The 24978-nt window shown below is 45.1% G+C and overlaps 1 protein-coding gene across 1 annotated transcript; it reads left to right on the top strand.

Annotated features, from left to right (window-relative positions):
• The first annotated feature begins 243 nt into the window (after positions 1–243).
• On the top strand, positions 244–24950 carry LOC121552105 (nesprin-1-like). The gene is made up of 9 exons (XM_041864839.1): positions 244–324; positions 524–690; positions 8710–8860; positions 11893–12075; positions 12226–12363; positions 12607–12741; positions 12984–13300; positions 24407–24614; positions 24792–24950. Exons 1-9 carry the CDS (start codon positions 259–261, stop codon positions 24915–24917), a joined length of 1491 nt encoding a protein of 496 aa, XP_041720773.1. The 5' UTR covers positions 244–258; the 3' UTR covers positions 24918–24950.
• The last annotated feature ends 28 nt before the right edge of the window (positions 24951–24978 follow it).

Here is a 24978-nt window from a genome sequence, read left to right on the forward strand (position 1 = left end):
TTGACTTCAGATATTTTCTGTTTTTCTTCTGTGCCCTCCTCCTCTGACCCACTCTCTCTGTCAACCCCATCACTCCTCCCTCTCTCTTTCTCTGATCCTTTCTCCTCCCATCCCCTTTCCTCCCTCTCCCCTTCTCACTCTACCTCCTTCTTCCCCCCTCCATAGCTGTCCCTGCGCAGGCAGCAGGTGAGTGAGAAGCTGAATGAGTGGGCAGTGTTTAGCGAGAAGAACAAGGAGTTGTGTGAATGGCTCACCCAGATGGAGAGCAAGGTCTCTCAAAATGGAGACATCAGCATCGAGGAGATGATCAACAAGCTGTGCAAGGTGATTACACACATTAAACACACACTCACAAAGACATCAACCCGACGAATAAACACACTCTCATTCATGCATCAGCAGATCAAGATGATGATCAAGACATGCAATGATACACACACACATACACACACACACACACTATCTCTCTCAATCTTGATCTCAGACCTTCTCACAAAATGCCTTCACAATCCCCTTTTCCCAGGACTACCAGGAGGAGATAGTTGTGGTCCAGGAGAACAAGCAGCAGTTGCAGGTGATCGGGGAGCGATTGGCCAGGGCCAGCCACGAGAGCAAGGCTGCAGAGATACAACACAAACTCAGCAAGGTCAGTGAGCGCTGGCAACACCTGTTGGACCTCATCACTGCCAGGTGAGCATGGAGGGTTGTCTGCATGCAGTGTAGGTAGGGTTAAAGTGAAAGGATAATTTACTAAAACATGTATTATTTATTTAGTCCACTGTTGATATCGTCCCAAATAATAGTGCATGTCAGCAGTAAAGATAGAGCACTTTCAGTGAATATCAAAAAGTGTGATAATGATGCAGTTTGCATCTATGGTTCATGTGGATGTATTGTGCCTGTGCAGGTTGGGTGGGAAGTGAAATGATCTTCTTTAAATTCTAGGCACTTCTGTACCTCCTAGTGGAGAAGCCTTGAGTGAGAGGAAGCCTGTGAGTTACACATCTAGACTTGGTGTTAGTAGGACAGGGAAATAAAAAGATTGCATGCCTTCCTCTTCTCTCCCATCTGCCTTTCCCCTTTCCCCTTTCTCTTGCTGAGCCAACTGTCCCTTTCTCTCTCTCCCTCCCTCTATCCAACTCCAGCTGCTGCCCTCTGAGAATGGAATGGAGAGAGGAGGGAGAGAAGAGGAGGGGGAGGAGAGGAGGGGGGACAGTGAGTGACCTCAGAGACAGCTGCCGACTCTTGTTCTCTTCTGTCTGTCCCCTTTTCCACAATGAAAACTGAAAGCAGGGTCAGTTTCTCACAAGTAGTTTCTCAGAAGTATAGGAAAAAACCTCAAAACCGACTTTTATTTTGTCTCATCTTGTGGAGTCGTTCACCAGTTGGAGAACATTTTTAGTAGTTCTTGGAGTGTTTGAAAAGGGAAGGAACTCTTTCCAATTACAGGGGGTGTCACAGAAACACTTGTATTGGAAATATTTGTCCTTGTAGTGCCCTCTTCCTTTGTGCACACTCACACTGGAACTTTTAGCTCCATACACACTCGCTCTGTGCACGCTCGCTGTGTGACATTCCATTCGTGGGCCAGCTCTGCCTCTGACTGTACATCCTCTTTTAGCAGCAGCAGCACTTGTCACTCTCAGGTGCCACACATACAGTGCTATGAAAAAGTATTTGCCCCCTTTCTAATTTTCTCTACTTTTGCATATTTGTGATACTGAATGTTATCAGATCTTCAACCAAAACCTAATATTAGATAAAGGGAACATAAGTGAACAAATAACACAACAATTACATATTTATTTCATAAACAAAGTTATGCAACACCCAATTCCCCTGTGTGAAAAAGTAATTGCCCCCTTACACTCAATAACTGGTTGTGCCACCTTTAGCTGCAATGACTCCAACCAAATGCTTCCTGTAGTTGTTGATCAGTCTCTCACGTCGCTGTGGATGAATTTTGGCCCACTCTTCCATGCAGAACTGCTTTAACTCAGTGACATGTGGGTTTTCAAGCATGAACTGCTCGTTTCAAGTCCTGCCACAACATCTCAATTGGGATTAGGTCTGGACTTTGACTAGGCCATTCCAAAACGTCCAATTTGTTGCTTTTTAGCAATTTTCATGTAGACTTGATTGTGTGTTTTGGATCATTGTCTTGCTGCATGACCCAGCTGCGCTTCAGCTTTAGCTCACAGACGGATGGTCTGACATTCTCCTGTAGAATTCTCTGATACAGAGCAGAATTCATGGTTCCTTCTATTAAGGCAAGTCGTCCAGGTCCTGAGGCAGCAAAGCATCCCCAAACCATCACACCACCACCACCATGCTTGACCTTTGGTATGATGTTCTTACTGTGGAATGCAGTTTGGTTTGGCTAACTGTTGTTGACCATTATAGATTTTGAGACATTTCTGTTGCACAGTGGCTATGAATGGACTGTGTTGTCTTCCTGCTCTCTACAAGGTCACAGAAGGGACCACTATCTCTTTCATCAATGGGTAACAGCAAGAGAGAAGCATGAGATAGTTTACTGACTTTTACTCAGTTCAAAACCTGGCTGCTTAGGGTGTGAAGCATAAACAGTACATCAGTGCTATATTCTTTTCAGCATGTGCAAATAGTTGGTGAGTTAGAATATTAGTGATATTGATTGTCATTTTTGAAATATACAGACCATGTATCAATGTTGGAAGCCACTAAACAGCACTAAACTGTGTCAGTAAGTGAGTACCCCTAGCCATGGCATGATGGCATTCTGATGAGGCAGTCCATGTATTGATCAGAGTACTTATGGGCTATACACAGCTACAGTAACGACGCCACTGGGGTTGTGCAATGTCTTCCCCTATAGACTGCACTATAATACAGCCTCCTGTACAGTTACAGTCAAAGTGGTATAGGGTGTCTAAACTGGCACAGACCTGATAAATGCGTCCCACGGGTAACAACTAATATACTTTAATTAATGCATCCAGTACAGAATTGCTTCTCCCTGCATTCTTTACAAGTCTTTCTGGTGTGACAGGCAGAGACAGTGTGAGAGAGCTGCATTGCTTTGAAGGGTGTAGTGGGTGATTCCACACCAGCGGAAACAGAAAATATTTTTGGTATCTCAGATTTGTAATTCTTACATAGGAACTTCATTTGGAGGAAGGATGTTTAACATGCGTTTTACATTTGTATCACAAACCATTTCTTTGAAAATCATGATGAAATTGGCAATTTTAGGCCCTTTTTAAACCTGTACATGTCTCCTGTAAGACCTTATGATCCGTGAACCGTACATGATACAGACAACATCTTGGTGTCATTATACTCCTTATAGTGTGCTCTAATATATGGAGTAAGTCTAGATTCAAAAATACAAATTTTCACATGAATCTATTCAACATAAAAAAATATTAATATGAATATCTCAAAACAACCCTTTTTGATTTTGTTAATTGTTTGGACATTGTTTGGAACAATACACTTTGCACGTACATCACATTTCCAGAGTGGGCTCTCTGCTAATTCTGAAGTTATGATACATTTTATGAGCACCACCAACACAGTGAATGGTAAATGGATTCAAAGGGAACTCCCTCGGCTGGTGATTTTCTGAATGTGAAATCCTAAAGGAGGGCTGTGATTCGTTAATGACCTATAATGTCAATTTCTATGTATAAAATGGCTTACATCATTAAAAGTACCAGAGAACTCACTCTGGAAATTTGACATGTTTGAAGAATATATTGTTCCAATTTGTCAAAAAATAAGCTAAATCAAAAAGGGTAGTTTTGAGATATTCATATTATTATTTGTAATGTTGAAAAAATGAAAGTGAAACATTTTATTTCAGAATCTAGAAATACTCCATATTTGAGAGGACACTATAAGGAGTATAATAACAGCAAGATGTCTTTATCTGAGATACCAAAAATATTTTCAGCTGGAGTGGAATCGCCTTAGTGTGAATGTGAATACATGACTATGCTCCATTAGACATCTATAATGGGTGTAGTTCAAATCAGAGGACATTCATTCCATTTCTCACAACCTTGATAAACATTTAACATATTTAGATTGTATTGACAGATCTTAACATCAAGGCATGTCCAAAATGGATCCCAGACATGTGTGGTTCAGACAGGATAAGAGCGTCTGCTAAATGACTAAAATGTAAATGTAAATGTAAATGTAATATTCTCACAAATCTGCCCTATAACCAAATCCCTAAACTCTTATCGAATAATCCAGCATCTTAAATCCAGCACCCTCTCTACCTCGCCTTCATACTGGGTGACTAGTGATCAGAGGTGGGTAGTAACGAGTTACATTTACTCCGTTACATTTACTTGAGTAAGTTTTTGAAAAAATTGTACTTCTAGGAGTAGTTTTAAATCACTATACTTTTTACTTTTACTTGAGTAGATTTGTGAAGAAGAAACTGTACTCTTACTCCGCTACATTAGGCTACAATGAGGTCGTTACTTTTCTTTTTACCTCTTTGGTATTCTACGCGTCATTGTCTTTATCCCCCCGCATATGCCTTATTTTAATGTTTTATTTTGACAGAGAGAGAGGGAGACTTCCGATAAGGCTCTACCACGTGACTGTGATTCACCAATCAAACGTAGTTGTGCAGTCTCGTCACTTTACCATACTCAATCTCAGCGGCGGGGACGGGTTGGCTTTACAGTCATAGCAACACAAAAATGTCCGAATTAGCCGTCGGCAATGCAGACACAGACGAGGAGGAACACCCGCCCCCCTGGCCTCATATTGAAAGCATGTTTACCTTAGTAAAAGTGCGAAAGAACAGCTACATTATGCTGTGTCTTCTGTGTCTACCAAAACAAACGGACATTTCAGCATTCAAGAACTCAACATCTAACTTGAGGAAACATGTAGCGGTAAGTTTCCTAAATTCGTTTTTTTTGTTGCTGTGGATAGGCGAATGTTTGTCTTTTAGGTTACATATGTTTTAAACATTTTCTATATATATATATCCACATTTTATGTGATAATAAGTCTCTTTTAATGTCTTGATCTCCCTGTAGCCTCACAGATTTTTTTTTGTCCACAGAGGATTCACCCCAACAAACTGGCAAAGGACACAGACTTACTAGAGAACCACAGAAAGCGTAAGTCCTCCTCTTCCAGTGATACTCTTGTGAAAAATGCAAAAATCACAGCCTTTGCTGCCCCAGGGCGGGTAACACAAGCAACGCTTGACAAGCTGATGCTAAATTTTGTATGTGAGGCCAACCAACCATTTTCTGTGGTTGAGACGCCATCCTTCAATACTTTGATAGAAACCTTGCAACCTCATACAGTAATGACAAGGAAAACGTTATGCACAAGAATACAAGAAGCTGCAAAACACAAGAAGAGCATAATCATCAAAAAGCTGAGTGCTGTGAACTATGTTGCTAACGTAGCTACTTAGGTGTCCCCTGTCACTGGATAGACAACACCTCACTGGAGAGGCACTCCACATTGGCTTGTAGACCTGTCAAAGGCTCGCACACGTTTGATGTCCTTGCTGCTGCATTAGAGGAAATACATTCTGAGTACCACATCAGGGAAAAAGTGACCAGGACGACAACAGACAGTGGCTCAAACTTCCTTTCGATTATATGGTGAGGAGAAAGAGGAGGAAGCCATCAATGTACAAGAGGAGAGTGACTCCACCCTTGATGATGCAACAGAAGATCAGAGTGAGTCAGAGGTGGAGTATCAAGATGTCTGCAATTCTGGATGACAACACAGGCCTTGAGTACCAACTTCCAAGGCACCAAAAGTGTGCATGCCATCTCCTCAATCTTATATCCACAGTTGATGCCACTGCTGCAGGAGGAGCTGCAAACGAAACCTACAAGAGGCTGTCTCGGGTCTGCTTTTGCAAAATGTCATGCTCTTTGGAATAAAACCAGCAGGTCAACCATGGCTCATGAAACAGTGGAACGTGAATGCAAGCTGCAGTTTCTCCGACCCAATCAGACACGCTGGAGCTCCCTGTTCCTCGCTGTAGAAAGGATTGTGCGCATTCACCGAGAGCAAGGAGAACAAGCAATCGCAATGTCTGCACAGCATTAAAGATAAAGATGTAAGTTGACAAAATGTATATTTTGTTTTTAAAGAATAATAAAAGTAAATAAGCCTTGCTGATTAATGGGTGAATCCACTTGTCTCAAGTAACTAAGTTTTCTTTGCATGGTGGTGTGACAATTGTGGATGACTTGAATGAAATATATATATATATATATATATTGTATTTAACATGTACAATGCATAATAAAGACATTGTACCAGAAATAGCTATAAGTAATTGTTTTATCGTTACATCTTTTATAGGTTCAATCCAGCTGAAAATTGGTTTTGGTTGAGTATGCTGCTGTGATGAAGCCTGTTGCCATGGCCCTTAATATCCTCCAAGGGAATCATCTGTGCATATGGGCCTCCTGCTGCCAACACTTTACCAGTTGCGGGACAAGCTGAAGAAGTTGGAGTCAACTTGCAAAATGTGTACACCTCTTGTTCACGCCCTGCAGCAAGGGATCCAGAAACGTTTTGGAGACGTCATGAAAGAGCCTGAGCTGATTGCAGCAGCAATACTCCTACCAACATTCAGAACATCCTGGACCACAGAGGAGAACATCTTAAATGCTGGTAAATATACTTGTTTATCAATTCAAATGTGAACCAGTAGACATTGACCTATATAACTCTGTATAATGTTACTGTCATTTAGGATTATAGTGTGTCAGTGACAAACCACAGGGTGGCAATATAGTTAGTGTGACTTTTTTTTGCTGACTTTTCTTGTTAGATATTGGAACTGGAAGTAAACATAATGCCCGATCTACAACTACATCACTCTCCTCTAATGCCTTTTAGAGAACATGCATTCAGCTTAATTTGTGTTCTGGGATACTAGGCCTGCAATATTGTTTTATTTGGCCATCTATCATGGACTGCTGCTCTTTTCCTCTGCTCGGTGAGATGTGCAGTGTGGCCTAATCACAGATCAGAGTATTCATTTCTAGGCACACAGAAAAAGGGCTGTTGCTTGCCATGCAATACAAAGGTACTGAGTAGGCCTAATCAACACCTATTGATTATTTTACGTTGACCGCTTCCTTCTGGTGTGCAGTTTTCTGTTCAGCATGCCTGGTATGAAATGTTTGTGTGTTTCCTTCTGTTGTTCTGTCACTGTGGAGACACACACAGTTTATGAGGTTTATGGGCTGCCTCGTTCTAGTTCTGCCTGGTAAAAAAAGTATAAAGGTTTGGAAATTTGTGTTACTTGTGCTTATTTATTTTTTATCTGTTATTTTTTTATACTTGAATTTACCTGAATTATTTTAATTTAAGCTATTTTGTAATTCATTAAAGATGATTATTTTGTATTTTTGTCTGTCTGATTGTTGTCTTGTGTTAAAAAATAAATCAGACGTTACTCAACAGTTACTCAGTACTTGAGTAGTTTTTTCACCAAGTACTTTTTTACTCTTACTCAAGTAATTATTTGGATGACTACTTTTTACTTTTACTTGAGTCATATTATTCTGAAGTAACAGTACTTTTACTTGAGTACAATTTTTGGCTACTCTACCCACCTCTGCTAGTGATGATGGGGGAGCTCAGCTGAGTGATATTGTGTTGTTACGGTTGCTTTTTGGTTGTTGAGATGTTGTTGTGGTTTGTCAGTGGTTATGGTCGATATCTTTAGTGATTTTATGGCTAAATAGTAGAGTTTATGAGAATGATGTAGCTGAATGAAAAAATTTTTTTTTTGTCACGTGGCCGTGGCTTGCTATATAAAGCAGGGAGACATGCATCGAGGCATTCAGTTACTGTTCGATTGAACGTTAGAATGGGCAAAATGAGTGACCTAAGCGACTTTGAGCGTGGTATTATCGTCAGTGCCAGGCGCGCTGGTTCCAGTATCTCTGAAAATGCCGGCCTCCTGGGCTTTTCACGCACGACAGTGTCTAGGGTTTGTCGAGAAAGGTGCAACAAACAAAAAACATCCAGTCAGCGGCAGTCCTGTGGCCGAAAACAGCTCGTTGATTAGAGAGGTCGAAGGAGAATGGCAAGAACCGTGCAAGTTAACAGGCGGGTCACAAACAGGCTAATAACGGAGCAGTACAACAGTGATGTGCGGACGGCATCTCGGAATGCACAACTCGTCGTTCCTTGTCACGGATGGGCTATTGCAGCAGACGACTACAACGGGTTCCACTGCTATCAGCTAAGATCAAGAAGAAGCGGCTCCAGTGGGCAACACTGGACAATTGAGGGGTGGAAAAACATTGCCTGTTGCATCATGCTGATGGCAGAGTTGAGTAACGTTTGAACGCCACACTTTGTAGAATCCATGCTCTGAAGAATTCTGGTTATTCTGGAGGCAAAGGGGGGTCCGACCCGGTGGTAGATGGGTGTACCTCATAAACTGGCCACTGAGGGTACATACTGTAAAATACTCGCACACACGCACACACACACTTACACACACACACACACACACAATCCTATCTATGCATTGTACATGAGTTGGCATGCACTTACTCACGCACACGCACACACACACACACACACACACTCACAAACACACACCGTGCATATGTGCCATGTAGAATCTCTATTTTCTACTCTTGCATAACCTCCACTGTGTTCCATACCTCATTCTCTCCTCTTATCTTCGGGTTTGTGCAGGATTGAGGAGATGTGGAGGCTGTGGCAGAAGTTTCTGGATGACTTCTCTCGGTTCGAGGAGTGGCTGAAGAACTCAGAGAGGACAGCTGCTCTTCCCAACTCTTCTGGAGTTCTATACACCATTGCCAAGGAGGAGCTCAAGAAGTTTGAGGTACAGATTAGAGAGCAGTTGTGGTCAGAGAAATAGGGAGGGATATTTTAAAGAGTCACAAAGACAGACGGTAGGAAGAGAGATGAACTAAAGAGTGCGAGAAACTGAGTGTGTATAGTGCAAATTGAGAGGGGGGGGGCATATGGGGTAGATGGAGAAAGAGAGGGATAGAGAAAGAGTGTGTGTACTGAACACTGTAGAATAAGAGAGAGGGGGAAATCAGATTACTGGAACCTTCTTTGCTGGTCATATCCACTTGCTGTAGTCCACGTAGTGCATATTCCTCCTACACTAGCTGGCCAGGGCCAATGGGGTCAGCCCTGCATGTGCCTGGGTCGTCCCAGGATATCACAGGATTGCTAACAGATAACTTTATTTTATTTTATTTATTTCACCTTTATTTAACCAGGTAAGCCAGTTGAGAACAGGTTCTCATTTACAACTGCGACCTGGCCAAGACAAAGCAAAGTAGTGCAACAAAAACAACACAGAGTTACATATGGGGTAAAAAAAAAAACATAAAGTCAGAAATACAACAGAAAAATATATATACAGTGTGTGCAAATGTAGCAAGTTATGGAGGTAAGGCAATAAATAGGCTATAGTGCAGAATAATTACAATAGTATTAACACTGGAATGCTAGATGTGCAAGAGATTATGTGCAAATAGAGATACTGGGGTGCAAAAGAGCAAATTAAATAACAATATAGGGATGAGGTAGTTGGGTGGGCTAATTTCAGATGGGCTGTGTACAGGTGCAGTGATCGGTAAGGTGCTCTGACAACTGATGCTTAAAGTTATTGAGGGAGATAAGAGTCTCCAGCTTCAGAGATTTTTGCAATTCGTTCCAGTCATTGGCAGCAGAGAACTGGAAGGAATGGCGGCCAAAGGAGGTGTTGGCTTTGGGAATGACCAGTGAGATATACCTGCTGGAGCGCAGACTACGGGTGGGTGCTGCTATGGTGACCAATGAGCTAAGATAAGGCGGGGATTTGCCTAGCAGTGATTTATAGATGGCCTGGAGCCAGTGGGTTTGACGACTGAACATGTAGTGAGGACCAGCCAACAAGAGCGTACAGGTCACAGTGGTGGGTAGTGTATGGGGCTTTGGAGACAAAACGGATGGCACTGTGATAGACTACATCCAATTTGCTGAGTAGAGTGTTGGAGGCTATTTTATAAATGACATCGCCGAAGTCAAGGATCGGTAGGATAGTCAGTTTACGAGGGCATGTTTGGCAGCATGAGTGAAGGGAGGCTTTGTTGCGAAATAGGAAGCCGATTCTAGATTTAACTTTGGATTGGAGATTCTTTATGTGAGTCTGGAAGTTGAGTTTACAGTCTAACCAGACACCTAGATATTTGTAGTTGTCCACATACTCTAGGTCAGACCCGTCGAGAGTGGTGATTCTAGTCGGGTGGGCGGGTGCTAGCAGCGTTCGATTGAAAAGCATGCATTTAGTTTTACTAGTGTTTAAGAGCAGTTGAAGGCTACTGAAGGATTGTTGTATGGCATTGAAGCTCGTTTGGAGGTTTGTTAACACAGTGTCCAATGAAGGGCCAGATGTATACAAAATGGTGTCGTCTGCGTAGAGGTGGATCTGAGAGTCACCAGCAGCAAGAGCGACATCATTGATATACACGGAGAAAAGTGTCGGCCCAAGAATTGAACCCTGTGGCACCCCCCATAGAGACTGCCATAGGTCCAGACAACAGGCCCTCCGATTTGACACACTGAACTCTATCTGAGAAGTAGTTGGTGAACCAGGCGAGGCAGTCATTTGAGAAACCAAGGCTATTTAGTCTGCCAATAAGAATGCGGTGGTTGACAGAATCGAAAGCCTTGGCCAGGTCGATGAAGACGGCTGCACAGTACTGTCTATTATCAATCGCGGTTATAATATCGTTTAGGACCTTGAGCGTGGCTGAAGTGCACCCGTGACCAGCTCGGAAACCGGATTGCATAGCGGAGAAGGTACGGTGGTATTCGAAATGGTCGATGATCTGTTTATTAACTTGGCTTTCGAATACTTTCGAAAGGCAGGGCAGGATGGATATAGGTCTGTAGCAGTTTGGATCTAGAGTGTCACCCCCTTTGAAGAGGGGGATGACCGCGGCAGCTTTCCAATCTCTGGGGATCTCAGACGTTATGAAAGAGAGGTTGAACAGACTAGTAATAGGGGTTGCGACAATTTCGGCGGCTAGTTTTAGGAAGAAAGGGTCCAGATTGTCTAGCCCAGCTGATTTGTAGGGGGTCCAGATTTTGCAGCGCTTTCAAAACATCAGCTGTCTGAATTTGTGTGAAGGAGAAGCGGGGGCATGGGCAAGTTGCAGCAGAGGGTGCAGAGTTGGTGGCCGGGTTGGTGGTAGCCAGATGGAAAGCATGGCCAGCTGTAGCAAAATGCTTGTTGAAATTCTCGATTATTGTAGATTTATCGGTGGTGATAGTGTTTCCTAGCCTCAGTGCAGTGGGCAGCTGGGAGGAAGTGCTCTTATTCTCCATGGACTTTACAGTGTCCCAAAACTTTTGGAGTTAGTGCTACAGGATGCAAATTTCTGTTTGAAAAAGTTAGCCTTTGCTTTCCTGACTGCTTGTGTATATTGGTTCCTAACTTCCCTGAAAAGTTGCATATCGCGGGGGCTATTTGATGCTAATGCTGTACGCCACAGGATGTTTTTGTGCTGGTCAAGGGCAGTCAAGTCTGAGGAGAACCAGGGGCTATATCGGTTCTTAGTTCTGTATTTTTTGAATGGGGCATGTTTATTTAAGATTGAGAGGAAATTACTTTTAAGGAACAACCAGGCATCCTCTACTGACGGAATGAGATCTATATCCATCCAGGATACCTGGGCCAGGTCAATTAGGAAGGCCTCCTCGCTAAAGTGTTTTAGGGAGCGTTTGACAGTGATGAGGGGTGGTTGTTTGACCGCGGACCCGTTACGGAAACAGTTGTTGGGTCAAAATAATCAAGGAAATATATCAACCAAGTATCTGTATAAAATTCTCATTCTGATTGTGTGTGTGTCGCAGGCATTCCAGAGGCAGGTGCAGGAGTGTCTGACCCAGCTGGAGCTGATAAATAAGCAGTATCGTCGTCTGGCCAGAGAGGATCGCACAGATTCCACCTGTCGCCTCCGAGAAATGGTGCATGATGGGAACCGTCGCTGGGACAACCTACAAAAGAGGGTGGCCTCCATCCTGCGCAGGCTCAAGGTATGCTGGGACTATCATGAACAACAGTTTCACAGACTTTACTGTGTGAACACAATGACTTATGTAGTTTATTTGTCAACACATAACAGTAGAAATTCTAGTTATTGAACAAACCTATAACACTGTTGCCCTCTCTCTGGGTTCTCTCAGCACTTTATTGGTCAGAGGGAGGAGTTTGAGACAGCTAGAGACAGCATCTTGGTGTGGCTCACTGAGATGGACCTGCAGCTCACCAACATAGAACACTTCTCAGAGTGTGACGTCCAGGCCAAGATCAAACAGCTAAGGGTGTGTTTGTGTGACTTTGAATACTAGCTATCTATTAAATGGTTTTAGGATTTGAATGCATGAACTTTGTATGACGGCTCATTCCGTGCTATATGTATTAGTATCCTCCCTTGACCGATTTAACTGGCATCACAAATGAGGCTAACAGCATTTCCCCTGACATTACTTGATTGTGGTGCCCACCTTAGAAACACATACTGAAATATCTAACCCCTGACCTTTACCCTATGTGTGTGTATTCAGGCATTCCAGCAGGAGATCTTTCTGAACACAGGGAAGATTGAGCTGGTGTTCAGGCAGGGGGAGGCACTGATAGAGAAGGGTGAGCCGCTGGATGCTGCTGTCGACAGATACTACAAGAAGCTCACACGCCTGCCTGTGAGTAATGCCTTTTGTGTACAGAATACACACACACACACCAACTGCCAGTTGGTGTGTGTCCGACAGGGTAGAACCAGGTGTCAGGTGGTATTGGGTTGCATGGAGTACCGCATCTGTCTGTGACTTAAACGATATGGGCCATTTGCCAATATGACATAACTGGCATAACCTTGTACACACACCTAGCACATACCATACAAACACACACACTCACTCCCCCTCCCTCTCCCTCCCTTCAGCTTGCCGAAGACGAGCTAGACTACTCTGACCGAGAACTGGACATGGATGAGTCGTCTGACCTCTCTGACTTGCAGTGGGGTGACTCCTCTCTTCCACACCCCTTCAGCTGCCCCACCTTGGGCTCTGTACTCCCCCTACGGGTGGACCGTTCGGGCCGGGACACCCCAGCCAGCATGGACTCTATCCCCCTGGAGTGGGACCACGACTACGACCTGAGCCGAGGGCTGGAGAGTGCTGGGGGGCGAAGTCTGGGGCCAGAGAGGGGTCAAGGACAGAAGCTGGAGGAGGAGTACCTCAGGACGGCTGCCGCTGTGTTGTCAGGTTAGTAAACTACTACTACAGACTGCTGCTGGAGATGGAGAGATTAATACTTTATGGATTAGTATTTTTTTATCCCCAAGGGGAATTCACTGTCATACAAACTCACAGACAAGACAAAAATAATACAAGGATACACTGCAAGAAGTTCTCCCCCCCAAGTGTTTTGTTTACTTAGGGTTTTTATAGCATTTAAATCAAATCAAATTGTATTTGTCACATGCACCGAATACAACAGGTGTAGATGTCACGCTCTGGCTCCGGGACTTTGTATGTTGAGCCAGGGTGTGTTCGTTTTGTTGTGTTTTGGTGTGTTGTCTTGGTTGTTCGTGTGACTCCCAATCAGTGGTAACGAGTGTCAGCTGTCGGCTCGTTATCTCTGATTGGGAGCCATATTTAAACTGTGTGTTTTCACCTTGGGGTGGTGGGTTTTTGTTCCATGTTCTGTCAGTGTCACAGAGGACTTCACGTCTCGTCATTTGTTTTGTTGTTTCGTGGTTGCTTTAATTTAATAAAGTCAACATGTTCGCTCAACACGCTGCGCCTTGGTCCGCTCCCTCATTGGACGGTCGTGACAGAAAAACACACCAAAAAAGGACCAAGCAGCGTGTCCAGGAGCAAGGAGACTGGACATGGGAGGAAGCGCCGGGTAAGGAGATCGAGAGGCTGGCGATGGCCCAGGTGGGCAAATCGTGGTCCTGGGAGGACATGCTCGGGGGCAAGGGACCTTGGGGGAGGATCAAGGCCCTGGCGAGAGAGGAGCAACGGCGTCAGCAGGGCCATCGTCGGAGGGACGAGAGGCAACCCCAAAAAGTTTTTGGGGGGGCACATGGCTTAGGCGGCTGGGCAGCAGGAGGCTGCCACAGGGAGACGTGGAGAGAAGGCTACCGGATTACGGGAGCCATTGGCGAGTAGAGGGAGGGAAGCAGTTGAGGCACGGCGTGAGAGACTGAGGTGTGTTACCAGTCCGGTCCGGCCCGTTCCTGATCCCCGGTTAAGGCCAGTGGTGTGTGTTCCCAGTACGGACCGGCCTGTTCCTACTCCACGCACCAAGCCCATGGTGTGCGTCGCCAGTCCAGCCCGGCCGGTTCCTGCTCCACATACTAAGCCTACGGTGTACGTCGCCAGCCCAGCCCGGCCTGTTCCTGCTCTACGCATCAAGTCTACGGTGTGCGTCGACAGCCCTGCCCGGCCTGTTCCTGCTCTACGCACCAAGTCTACGGTGTGCGTCGACAGCCCTGCCCGGCCTGTTCCTGCTCTACGCATCAAGTCTACGGTGTGCGTCGACAGCCCTGCCCGGCCTGTTCCTGCTCTACGCACCAAGTCTACGGTGTGCGTCGACAGCCCTGCCCGGCCTGTTCCTGCTCTACGCACCAAGTCTCACGGTGTGCGTCGACAGCCCTGCCCGGCCTGTTCCTGCTCTACGCATCAAGTCTACGTTGTGCGTCGACAGCCCTGCCCGGCCTGTTCCTGCTCTACGCACCAAGTCTACGGTGTGCGTCGACAGCCCTGCCCGGCCTGTTCCTGCTCTACGCATCAAGTCTACGGTGTGCGTCGACAGCCCTGCCCGGCCTGTTCCTGCTCTACGCATCAAGTCTACGGTGTGCGTCGACAGCCCTGCCCGGCCTGTTCCTGCTCTACGCACCAAGTCTACGGTGTGCGTCGACAGCCCTGCCCGGCCTGTTCCTGCTCTACGCATCAAGTCTACGGTGTGCGTCGACAGCCCTGCCCGGCCTGTTCCTGCTCTACGCACCAAGTCTACGGTGTGCGTCGACAGCCCTGCCCGGCCTGTTCCTGCTCCTCGCACCAAACCTACGGTGCGCGTCGCCAGCCCGGTTCGGCCTGTTCCTGCCACCCGCACCAAGTCTACGGTGCGCGTCGCCAGCCCGACCCGGCCTGTTCCTGCCACTCACACCAAGCCAAGGGTGCGAGTCGTCAGCCTGGTCCAGCCCGTTCCTGCTACTCGCACCAAGCCAGGGGTACGAGTCGTCGGCCTGGTCCAGCCCGTTCCTGCTACTCGCACCAAGCCAAGGGTGCGAGTCGTCAGCCTGGTTCAGCTCGTCCCTGCTACTCGCACCAAGCCAAGGGTGCGAGCCGTCAGCCTGATCCAGCCCATTCCTGCTACTCGCACCAAGCCAGGGATGCGAGTCGTCAGCCTGGTGAGGCCCGTTCGGCTCCACGCATCAAGCCTAGGGTGCGTATCGTCAGCCAGGTCCGGTCCGTTTCTGCCTCACGCGCCAAGCCAGGGGTACGCGTCGTCAGTCCAGATCCTACCAGCTGGGTCGGATCGGACCGGGGGCGCTACGGGGGGATTGAGGAAGGGTGGTGGTCAAGCCCGGAGCCAGAGCCGCCTCCGAGGAGCAACACCCACCCAGCCCTCCCCTGTTTGGGGTTTTTGAGGCGCGGTCGCAGTCCGCGCCTTTAGGGGGGGGTACTGTCACGCTCTGGCTCCGGGACTTTGTATGTTGAGCCAGGGTGTGTTCGTTTTGTTGTGTTTTGGTGTGTTGTCTTGGTTGTTCGTGTGACTCCCAATCAGTGGTAACGAGTGTCAGCTGTCGGCTCGTTATCTCTGATTGGGAGCCATATTTAAACTGTGTGTTTTCACCTTGGGGTGGTGGGTTTTTGTTCCATGTTCTGTCAGTGTCACAGAGGACTTCACGTCTCGTCATTTGTTTTGTTGTTTCGTGGTTGCTTTAATTTAATAAAGTCAACATGTTCGCTCAACACGCTGCGCCTTGGTCCGCTTCCTTAGACGATCGTGACAGTAGACTTTACTGTGAAATGCAGAGTTAAAAGTAATACAAAAAATAGTAATAACACAAGAGGCCTAAAATACACAAGAATGAGGCTATATACAGGAATTACCAGTACCATATCAATGTGCAGGGGTACAAGGTATTTGAGGTAGATATGTACACATGAGTAGGGATAAAGTGACTAGGGTGAGTAAGTGCATGCCAACTCATGAACAATGCGTAGATAGGACTATGTGTGTGTGTGGCGTTGGTATGCATGTGTGTGTGTTATGTGTGTGTGTCTGTGTGTATGTGTGAGTGATTGGGTATAGTCTTGTGAGTGGGCATAGGGTCAGTGCAAGATAGGGTCAATGCAGCTAGTCCGGGTAATCATTTGATTAACTTTTTAGCATGGCTTGGGGGTAGATGCTGTCTCGGAGCCTTTTGGTCCGAGAGCCGATGCTCCTGTACCATTTGCCGGACAGTAGCAAAGTGAACAGTTTGGGGCTGAAGTCTTTGACAATTTTTCGGGCCTTCCTCTGACACCGCCTCATATAGAGGTCCTGGATGGCAGGGAGCTCGGCCCCAGTGATGTACTGGGCCGTCCGTCCGCACCACCCTCTGTAACGCTATGCGGTCGAGGGCCGTGCAGTTACCATACCAAGCGGTGATGCAGCCAATCAGGATGCCCTCGATGGTGTAGCTGTAGAACATTTTGAGGATCTGAGGGCCCATGCCAAATCTTTTCAGCCTCCTGAGGGGGAAGAGGTGCAGTCGTGCCATCTTCACGACTGTGCGGATATGTGTGGACCATTTTAAGTCCTTAGTGATGTGGACACCAAGGAACTTGAAGCTCTCGACCCGCTCCACTACATCCCCCCCATTTCCTGTAGTCCACTATAAGCTCCTTGGTCTGACTGACGTTGAGGGAAAGGTTGTTGTCCTGGCACCACACTGCCCTCCTGTAGGCTGTCTCATCGCTGTCGGTGATCAGGCCTGTCATCGTCGTGTCATCAGCAAACTTGATGATGGTGTTGGAGTCCTGCGTGTCCACGCAGTCATGGCTGAACAGGAAGTACAGAAGGGGACTAACCACATACCCCTGAGGCGCCCCCGTGTTGAGGGTCAGCGTGGCGGAGGTGTTGTTGCCTACACTCACGACCTGGGGCCGGCCCATCAGGAAGTCCAGGATCCAGATGCAGAGGGAGGTGTTTAGTCCCATGGTCCCGAGCTTGGTGACGAGCTTGGAGGGGACTATGGTGTTGGCTGTAGTCTATGAACAGCATTCTCACATAGTGATTTCCCCTCTTGTCCAGGTGGAAGAGAGCAGTGTGAAATGCATTTAAGATTGTGTCATCTATTGGTTCTGTTGGGGTGGTATGTAAATTGGAGTGGGTCCAGGGTGTCTAGGATGATGGTGTTGATGTGTATGATTACAGATGTGAGTGCTACGGGACGATAGTCATTTAGGCAGTTTACCTTCTTACAGGGACAATAGTGGTCATCTTGAAACATGTTGGGATTACAGACTGGGACGATTTGAAAATTGCCACATCCAACGAGCGTCGGAACAATAGGATTACACCTTCGTCCTATAGTGTCCTTTTTCATGTTTGATGGCTCCTTGGAGGTCGTAGCAGGATTTCTTGTCGGTGTCCCGTTTCTTGTAAGCGTTAGCTATAGCCTTTAGCCCAGTGCCGATACTGCCTGTCATCCATGATTTTTGGTTTGGATGGTTTTTGGTGTGAGCAGGATACGTTTGTATGGTCACTGTGAGGACGACGAAGGCGATGCACTTATTGATGAAGCCCGTGACTGACGTGGTAAACTCCTCAATGTTATTGGATGAATCACAGAAAAACATACAAATATAAAATTATAAAAATATATCAAAAATATCCCAGTCTGTACCAGCAAAACAGTCTTGTAGCCTTGCGTCTGCTTCATCGGACCACTTCCATTATGAGTGTGTCACTGGTACTTTCTGTTTGAGGTTTTGTTTGTAAACAGGAAGCAGTAGGATAGAGTCGTAATCTGATTTGCCTAAAGGAGGGCTAGGGAGGGCCTTGTATGCATTTCTTTTCTTTTTATCTATATATACAGTACCATTCAAAAGTTTGGACACACCAACTCATTCAAGGGTTTTTCTTTATTTTTACTATTTTCTACATTGTAGAATAATAGTGAAGACATCAAAACTATGAAATAACACATATGGAATCATGTAGTAACCCAAAAGGTTATATAAAAATATATTTGATATTAGAGAATCTTCAAAGTAGCCACCCTTTGCCTTGATGACAGCTTTGCACATTCTTGGCATTCTCTCAACCAGCTTCACCTGGAATGCTTTTCCAACGCTCTTAAAGGAGTTCCCACATATGCTGAGCACTTGTTGGCTGTTTTTTCTTCACTCTGCTGTCCGACTCATCCCAGACCATCTCAATTGGGTTGAGATCAGGGGATTGTGGAGGCCAGGTCATCTGATGCAGTACTCCATCACCCTCCTTCCCAGTCAAATTGCCCTTACACAGCCTGGAGGTGTGTTGGATCATCGTCCTGTTGAAAAACAAATGATAGTCCCTCTAAGCCCAAACCAGATGGGATGGCGTATCGCTGCAGAATGCTGTGGTAGCCATGCTGGTTAAGTGTGCCTTGAATTCTAAATAAATCAAAGACAGTTTCACCAGCAAAACACCCCCACACCATATCACCTCCTCCTCCATCCTTTACGGTGGGAACTACACATGCAGTGATCATCCATTCACCTACACCGTGTCTCACAAAGACACGGTGGTTGGAACCAAAAATCTCAAATTTGGACTCCAGACCAAAGGACACATTTCCACAGGTCTAATGTCCATTGCTCGTGTTTCTTGGCCCAAGCAAGTCACTTCTTCTTATTGGTGTCATTTAGTAGTGGTTTCTTTGCAGCTAAATTGACCATGAAGGCCTGATTCACACAGTCCCCTCTGAACAGTTGATGTTGAGATGTGTCTGTTACTTGAACTCTGTGAAGCATTTATTTGGGCTGCAATTTCTGAGGCTGGTAACTCTAATGAACTTATCCTCTGCAGCAGAGGTAACTCTGGGTCTTCCATTCCTGTGGCGGTCCTCATGAGAGCCAGTTTCATCGTAGCGCTTGATGGTTTTTGCGACTGCACTTGAAGAAACGTTCAAAGTTTTTGAAATGTTCTGTATTGACTGACCTTCATGTCTTAAAGTAATAATGGACTGTCATTTCTCTTTGCTTATTTGAGCTGTTCTTGCCATAATATGGACTTGGTCTTTTACCAAATAGGGCAATCTTCTGTATACTCCCCCCCTACCTTGTCACAACACAACTGATTGGCTCAAACGTATTAAGATGGAAATATATTTCACAAATTAATTTTTTAGAAGGCACACCTGTTAATTGAAATGCATTCCAGGTGACTACCTCATGAAGCTGGTTGAGAGAATGCCAAGAGCGTGCAAAGCTGTCATCAAGGCAAAGGGTGGCTATTTGAGGAATCTCAAATATAAAATATAATTTCATTTGTTTAACACTTTTTTGGATACTACATGATTCCATGTGTGTTATTTCATAGTTTTGATGTCTTCAATATTATTCTAAAATGCAAAAAAGTGTACAAATAAAGAATAACCCTTGAATGAGTAGGTGTGTCCTAACGTTTGACTGGTAGTGTGTTTTTCTCCCCAATTTCATGATATCCAATTGGTATTTACAGTTACATCACTGCAACTCCCGTACACACTCGGGAGAGGCGAAGGTCGAGAGCCATGCGTCCTCTGAAACACGACCCTGCCAAGCCGCACTGCTTCTTGACACACTGCTCGCTTAACCCGGAAGCCAGCCACACCAATGTGTCGGAGGGCACACCGTACAACTGGCGACTGAAGTCACTAGAGCGCGATGGGACAAGAACATCCCGGCCGGCCAAACCCTCCTCTAACCTGGACGATGCTTGGCCAATTGTGCACCGCCTCATGGGTCTCCCGGTCGCGGCCAGCTGTGACACAGCCTGGGATCGAATCCGGGTCTGTAGTGATGCCTCTAGTGACGCCTCTATCATGGACACTCTTACTGATATTTGTGGCTGCTTGGCGTGATGTATTGTTATCTTTACCTTCTTGCCTTTGTGCTGTTGTCTGTGCCCAATAATGTTTGTACCATGTTTTGTGCTGCTACCATGTTGTGCTGTTGCCATGTTGTGTTGCTACCATGTTGTTGTCATGTGGTGTTGCTGCCATGCGTTGTTGTCATATGTTGCTGCCATGCTATGTTGTTGTCTTAGGTCTCTTTTTATGTAGTGTTGTGGTGTCTCTCTTGTCGTGATGTGTGTTTTGTCCTATGTTTTTATTTTAATCCCAGCCCCCGTCCCCGCAGGAGGCCTTTTGCCTTTTTGTATGCCGTCTTTGTAAATAAGTATTTGTTCTTAACTGACTTGCCTCGTTAAATAAAAAAATTAAAGCACTGCGATGCTGTGCCTTAGACATCTGCGCCACTCGGGAGGGCCCTTGTATGCATTTCTATGGGTAAAATAAAAGTGGTCCAGAGTTTTAGCGATCCTTGTTTATAAATTAGATTAGATTAGTTACTTAGTTACAGTTGAAGTCAGAAGTTTACATACACTTAGGTTGGAGTAATTAAAATTCGTTTTTCAACCACTCCACAAATTTCTTGTTAACAAACTATAGTTTTTGGCAAGTCGGTTAGGACATCTACTTTGTGCATGACACAAGTACTGCCATCTGGGCCGGCATCCTTGCGAAGGTTAACACGCTTGAATGACTTACATATGTCCTCAGTGGAGACCATAAGTATGTAGACCTTGTTGTCCTCAAGGGGTCTCCTCCTACAGTTGTTATGCTCAAAGCATGAGAAAAAGTTGTTTAGCTCATCCAGTAGGGCGGTGTTGGTGTCTGCGACGTGACTGGCTTTCTTTTTGTAATATGTGATCGTTAGAAGCCCCTGCCACATACGCCTCGTGTCTGACCCGCTGAATTGCTCCACCATTTTGTCCCTATACTTGTGTCTCGCCATCTTGATCGATCTGTGTAGGTCATATTTGTACTGTTTAATCATACAATTGTCCCCGGTCACCTTGCCATGTTTATAAGCAGCATCTCTCTCCTCCAGTTTCCCGACAAGGCTGTCATCAATCCATGTTTTTGATTTGGGTAGGTTTTGAAAGACACCATCGGTATCACATCATCTATGCATTTTTTTATGAATCCGGTGACTGAGTCGGCGTGTTCGTTGATGTTATCCTCAGAGGCGTCCCGGAGCATGGATTCTAATTGGTCAGACCAGCGTTGTACAGACCTGACCACTGGAACTTCCCTCTTGAGTCTTTGTAGGTAGTGAGGAGCAAAAAGGAGTTGTGGTCAGACTTGCCGAAAGGAGGACTGGAGAGGGCCTTATACCCTTGTCAAAAAGCCATGTCCAGTGGTCAAGAGTGGAATTTCCCCGAGTTGGACAGTCAATGTGTTGATAATAATTTGGGAGCACGGACCTCAAATTACTTTTGTTAAAGTTCCCCGCGACTATGAATGCTGCCTCTGGGTATGCTGTCTCCAGTTTGTTCAGGGTCCAATGAAGATCTTTGAGAGCATTTTTGGTGTCGGCTTGGGGTGGGATGTAATCCTGAAAACTCTCTCAGAAGGTAAAAGGGTGACATTTCATGAGCAAATATTCCAAGTCGGAAGAGCGCAGAAGCTCGCAAGTTCCTGTACGTTTCCTCCATCGCACCACTTGTTATTGGTCATGAAGCAGACACCACTGCCTTTGTTCTTGCCAGAGAGTCCCTGCTTCCTATCTGCTCGATGAACTGTAAAACCCGCTGGTTGTATATAATCCGTTTGGATGTCGAAGGAAAGCCAAGTCACAGAAAAACAGAAAATGTTACAGAATCTGATGTCCCTCTGAAGGAGATCTTCGCTCTGAGTTTTTCAAGTTTATTCACTATTAATTGAACATTGGCGAGTAATATGCACGTTAATGGAGGATGGGTCGCCCAGCGTCTCAATTAGTTTCCTTCTCTCCAGTAGGACTCCCAGGCTACCTTGTGCTGCAGGAGGCGTGTTGGTAGAAATCAGGTAGAATGGATTTTAGTCTCCATGCGTTAAAGTCTCCGCCCACAAGAAACGACGCATCTGGGTGTGCGGTTTCTTGTTTGTTTACGGCCCCATACAATTCGTTGAGTGCCAAAGTGGTGTTGGCTTCTGATGGGATTTAGATGGTAGGGATGTGACAAATATAAACATTTTCTTATTATTTAAACTATTAAACGATAAGGTAAATTCATAAAATGGCGTGAATTCACAATTCAGATATGGTCCTGCATATGACCGCTAGGGGGCAATGCAGTTCAATCTACCGAAGTCCTGAATACCTACCAGACAGCGCTTACATTTACTGCTGTCCCCCACCCACTCAGCAACGATGTTAGTTAATGCTGTTTTAGGTTCTCTGCTGTGTGCCTCTCCTCCATGTTCTCAGTTGTCAGTACATGGGACTTCATATCCCACTTTTCATCAATGTGATGGCTCGTTGTAGTGATGTATGACAACGTGTTCATAGATGTCCAACAATCTGTTGTTAACACCACGTATGGTATTTTAGAGCTCACGCTTTTGTACTTGTAGAGCAATCATTGTACAATTTCTCGATCTGGGCCGTCACGGTTTTTCGACATTACATCTTGTAGTCTGGTTCTAGATATGCCAGTAGGGCATTGAAGCCGACAGCATCTACCATTGACAATGGCTGCATATCAACTGCAATCATTTCTGTAATCAACGCTGTGATTTTCTCACTACTTCCCTTATCCACACTGCTGCAAGGAACGGGTTGGGTCTCACGGTTTCTCACTTTCAGCATTGCACCTGTACTGCCACTGTAGCTCAATTCTACCTCGTAAAGTTTTAATTTCACTACCTCCTTATTTAACTTCTCAAAGTATTGCCATACAGGACTTCGCTGCTGTCACTTCAACTTTATATCCATGGCAAATAATTAGAAAGATGCATATCTCCTCCTACTAACATTACAGCATTGTTGCTTTAGGTATTTGTTTAATTTTAATTTGTCCCTTTATGATGATGTTCGGTACCTGTTAGTGGTAGTTTTGTGATAACTGCACTGTAATTTAAATGTAGTTTTTCCGGTTAGGTGATTTTTTCTAAACGTTATCGATCCAATTTTTGTTTAAACGTTTAAACGTCACACCCTTAGTAGACAGCAGTGATAATTACAGATTAGAACTTTCTTGGCAGATAAAAATGTCTGCAGCTTACCATGAGGTATTCTATGTCAAGTGAGCAAAAGCTAGAGATTTCCACCACTCCCCCTTTGGACTTGCCCGAAGCCACCGTCCAATCGAAGCGCTGCATGGAGAACCCACTGAGTTGTATATCCATAGATTCAGTCAGCCAAGTTTCTGGAAAGCATTGAATATTGCAGCTTTTCAAGTCTCTTTGATAGGAGACTCTCAAACAAGAGCTCAACCATCTTATGCCCAAACAAAGGAGTAGCCAGTGGTGGAAAAAGTACCCAATTGTCATACTTGAGTAAAAGTAAAGATACCTTAATAGAAAATTACTCAAGTAAAAGTGAATGTCACCCAGTAAAATACTACTTCAGTAAAAGTCTAAAAGTATTTGGTTTTAAATATACTTAAGTATCAAAAGTAAAAGTATAAATCATATTACATTCCTTAGATTAAGCAAACCAGACTGCACAATCTTCTTGATTTTTTTATTTAGGGACAGCCAGGGGCACACTCCAACACTCAGACATAATTTACAAACGAAAGCATTTGTGTTTAGTGAGTCTGCCAGATAAAGGCAGTAGGGATGACCAGGGATGTTCTCTTGATGTGTGTGAATTCAACAATTTTCCTGTCCTGCTAAGCATTCAAAATATAATGACTACTTTTGGGTGTCAGGGAAATTGTATGGAGTAGAAAGTACATTATTTTCTTCAGGAATGTAGTGGAGTAAAAGTAAAAGTAGTCAAAAATATAAATAGTACTTTAAAGTATTTTTACTTAAGTACTTTACACCACTGGGAGTAGGGTCTGGTGTAAACAAGGGAACAGCTGAGTCGGAGTTGAAGTCAGATTTGAAGTTGAAATCGAGGTTAGTAGCTGTCGATCTGATGTCCAAAAGTGCTTGCCGGTCATATGAACTTTCTGTACAAAAGAAGAAAATATAAACACAAAAAAAGTAACTAAATAGCAAAGTCGGGTTGGAGCTCGTAAGATGTCGACCTTCTCAGTTGGCGGCATCTTTTAAAAAAAATGTAATAGCCCATGAATCTACACCAGCATTAAATAGATTACCGGTACTATTTTGTGTTGCAGAAAGGCCATGGACGGTTGCAAGTCCCAGGTCCTGTCAATTAACCTCAGAAGCGCTGACTTCCTCCAATCAGAGCCCAACTCAGCTGACTCAGAGGAGGCGTGTGAGCTGAGGGGCGGGCTGAAGGAGATTAACTCACGCTGGGATTGGCTGGCCTCATCACAAGAGGACTGGAGGGCAGAGCTACAGAGGGCCCTGGTGCAGTGTCAGGTACAACAAGCATGTAAACGTTTACAGTCATACACACATTGTGGACATTCATCCAATAAAATGAACCTGTGTAATTCTGTCTGTATGTGTACACCACACGCATAATGTGTTTGTTACATCTATGTTAGAGAAAAACATAACATTTGTCATTTCACCTCCCTTTCTCTCTCTCTCCAGGAGTTCTATGAGCTGAGCCACAGTCTGATACACTACGTGCTCACAACAGAACACTCACGTTACTTTCCACTTCAAAACATAGAGAATCATAGAACTGTGATGTATGAAAGGGACATCATGATGTAAAGGGACATGATTTGATTGAACTTCATATCTAAATAGCACTCAAAATGTAGGCAACACTCCA

Source organism: Coregonus clupeaformis, chromosome 36 (genome assembly GCF_020615455.1).
Source record: "Coregonus clupeaformis isolate EN_2021a chromosome 36, ASM2061545v1, whole genome shotgun sequence".
NCBI lineage: Eukaryota > Metazoa > Chordata > Actinopteri > Salmoniformes > Salmonidae > Coregonus > Coregonus clupeaformis.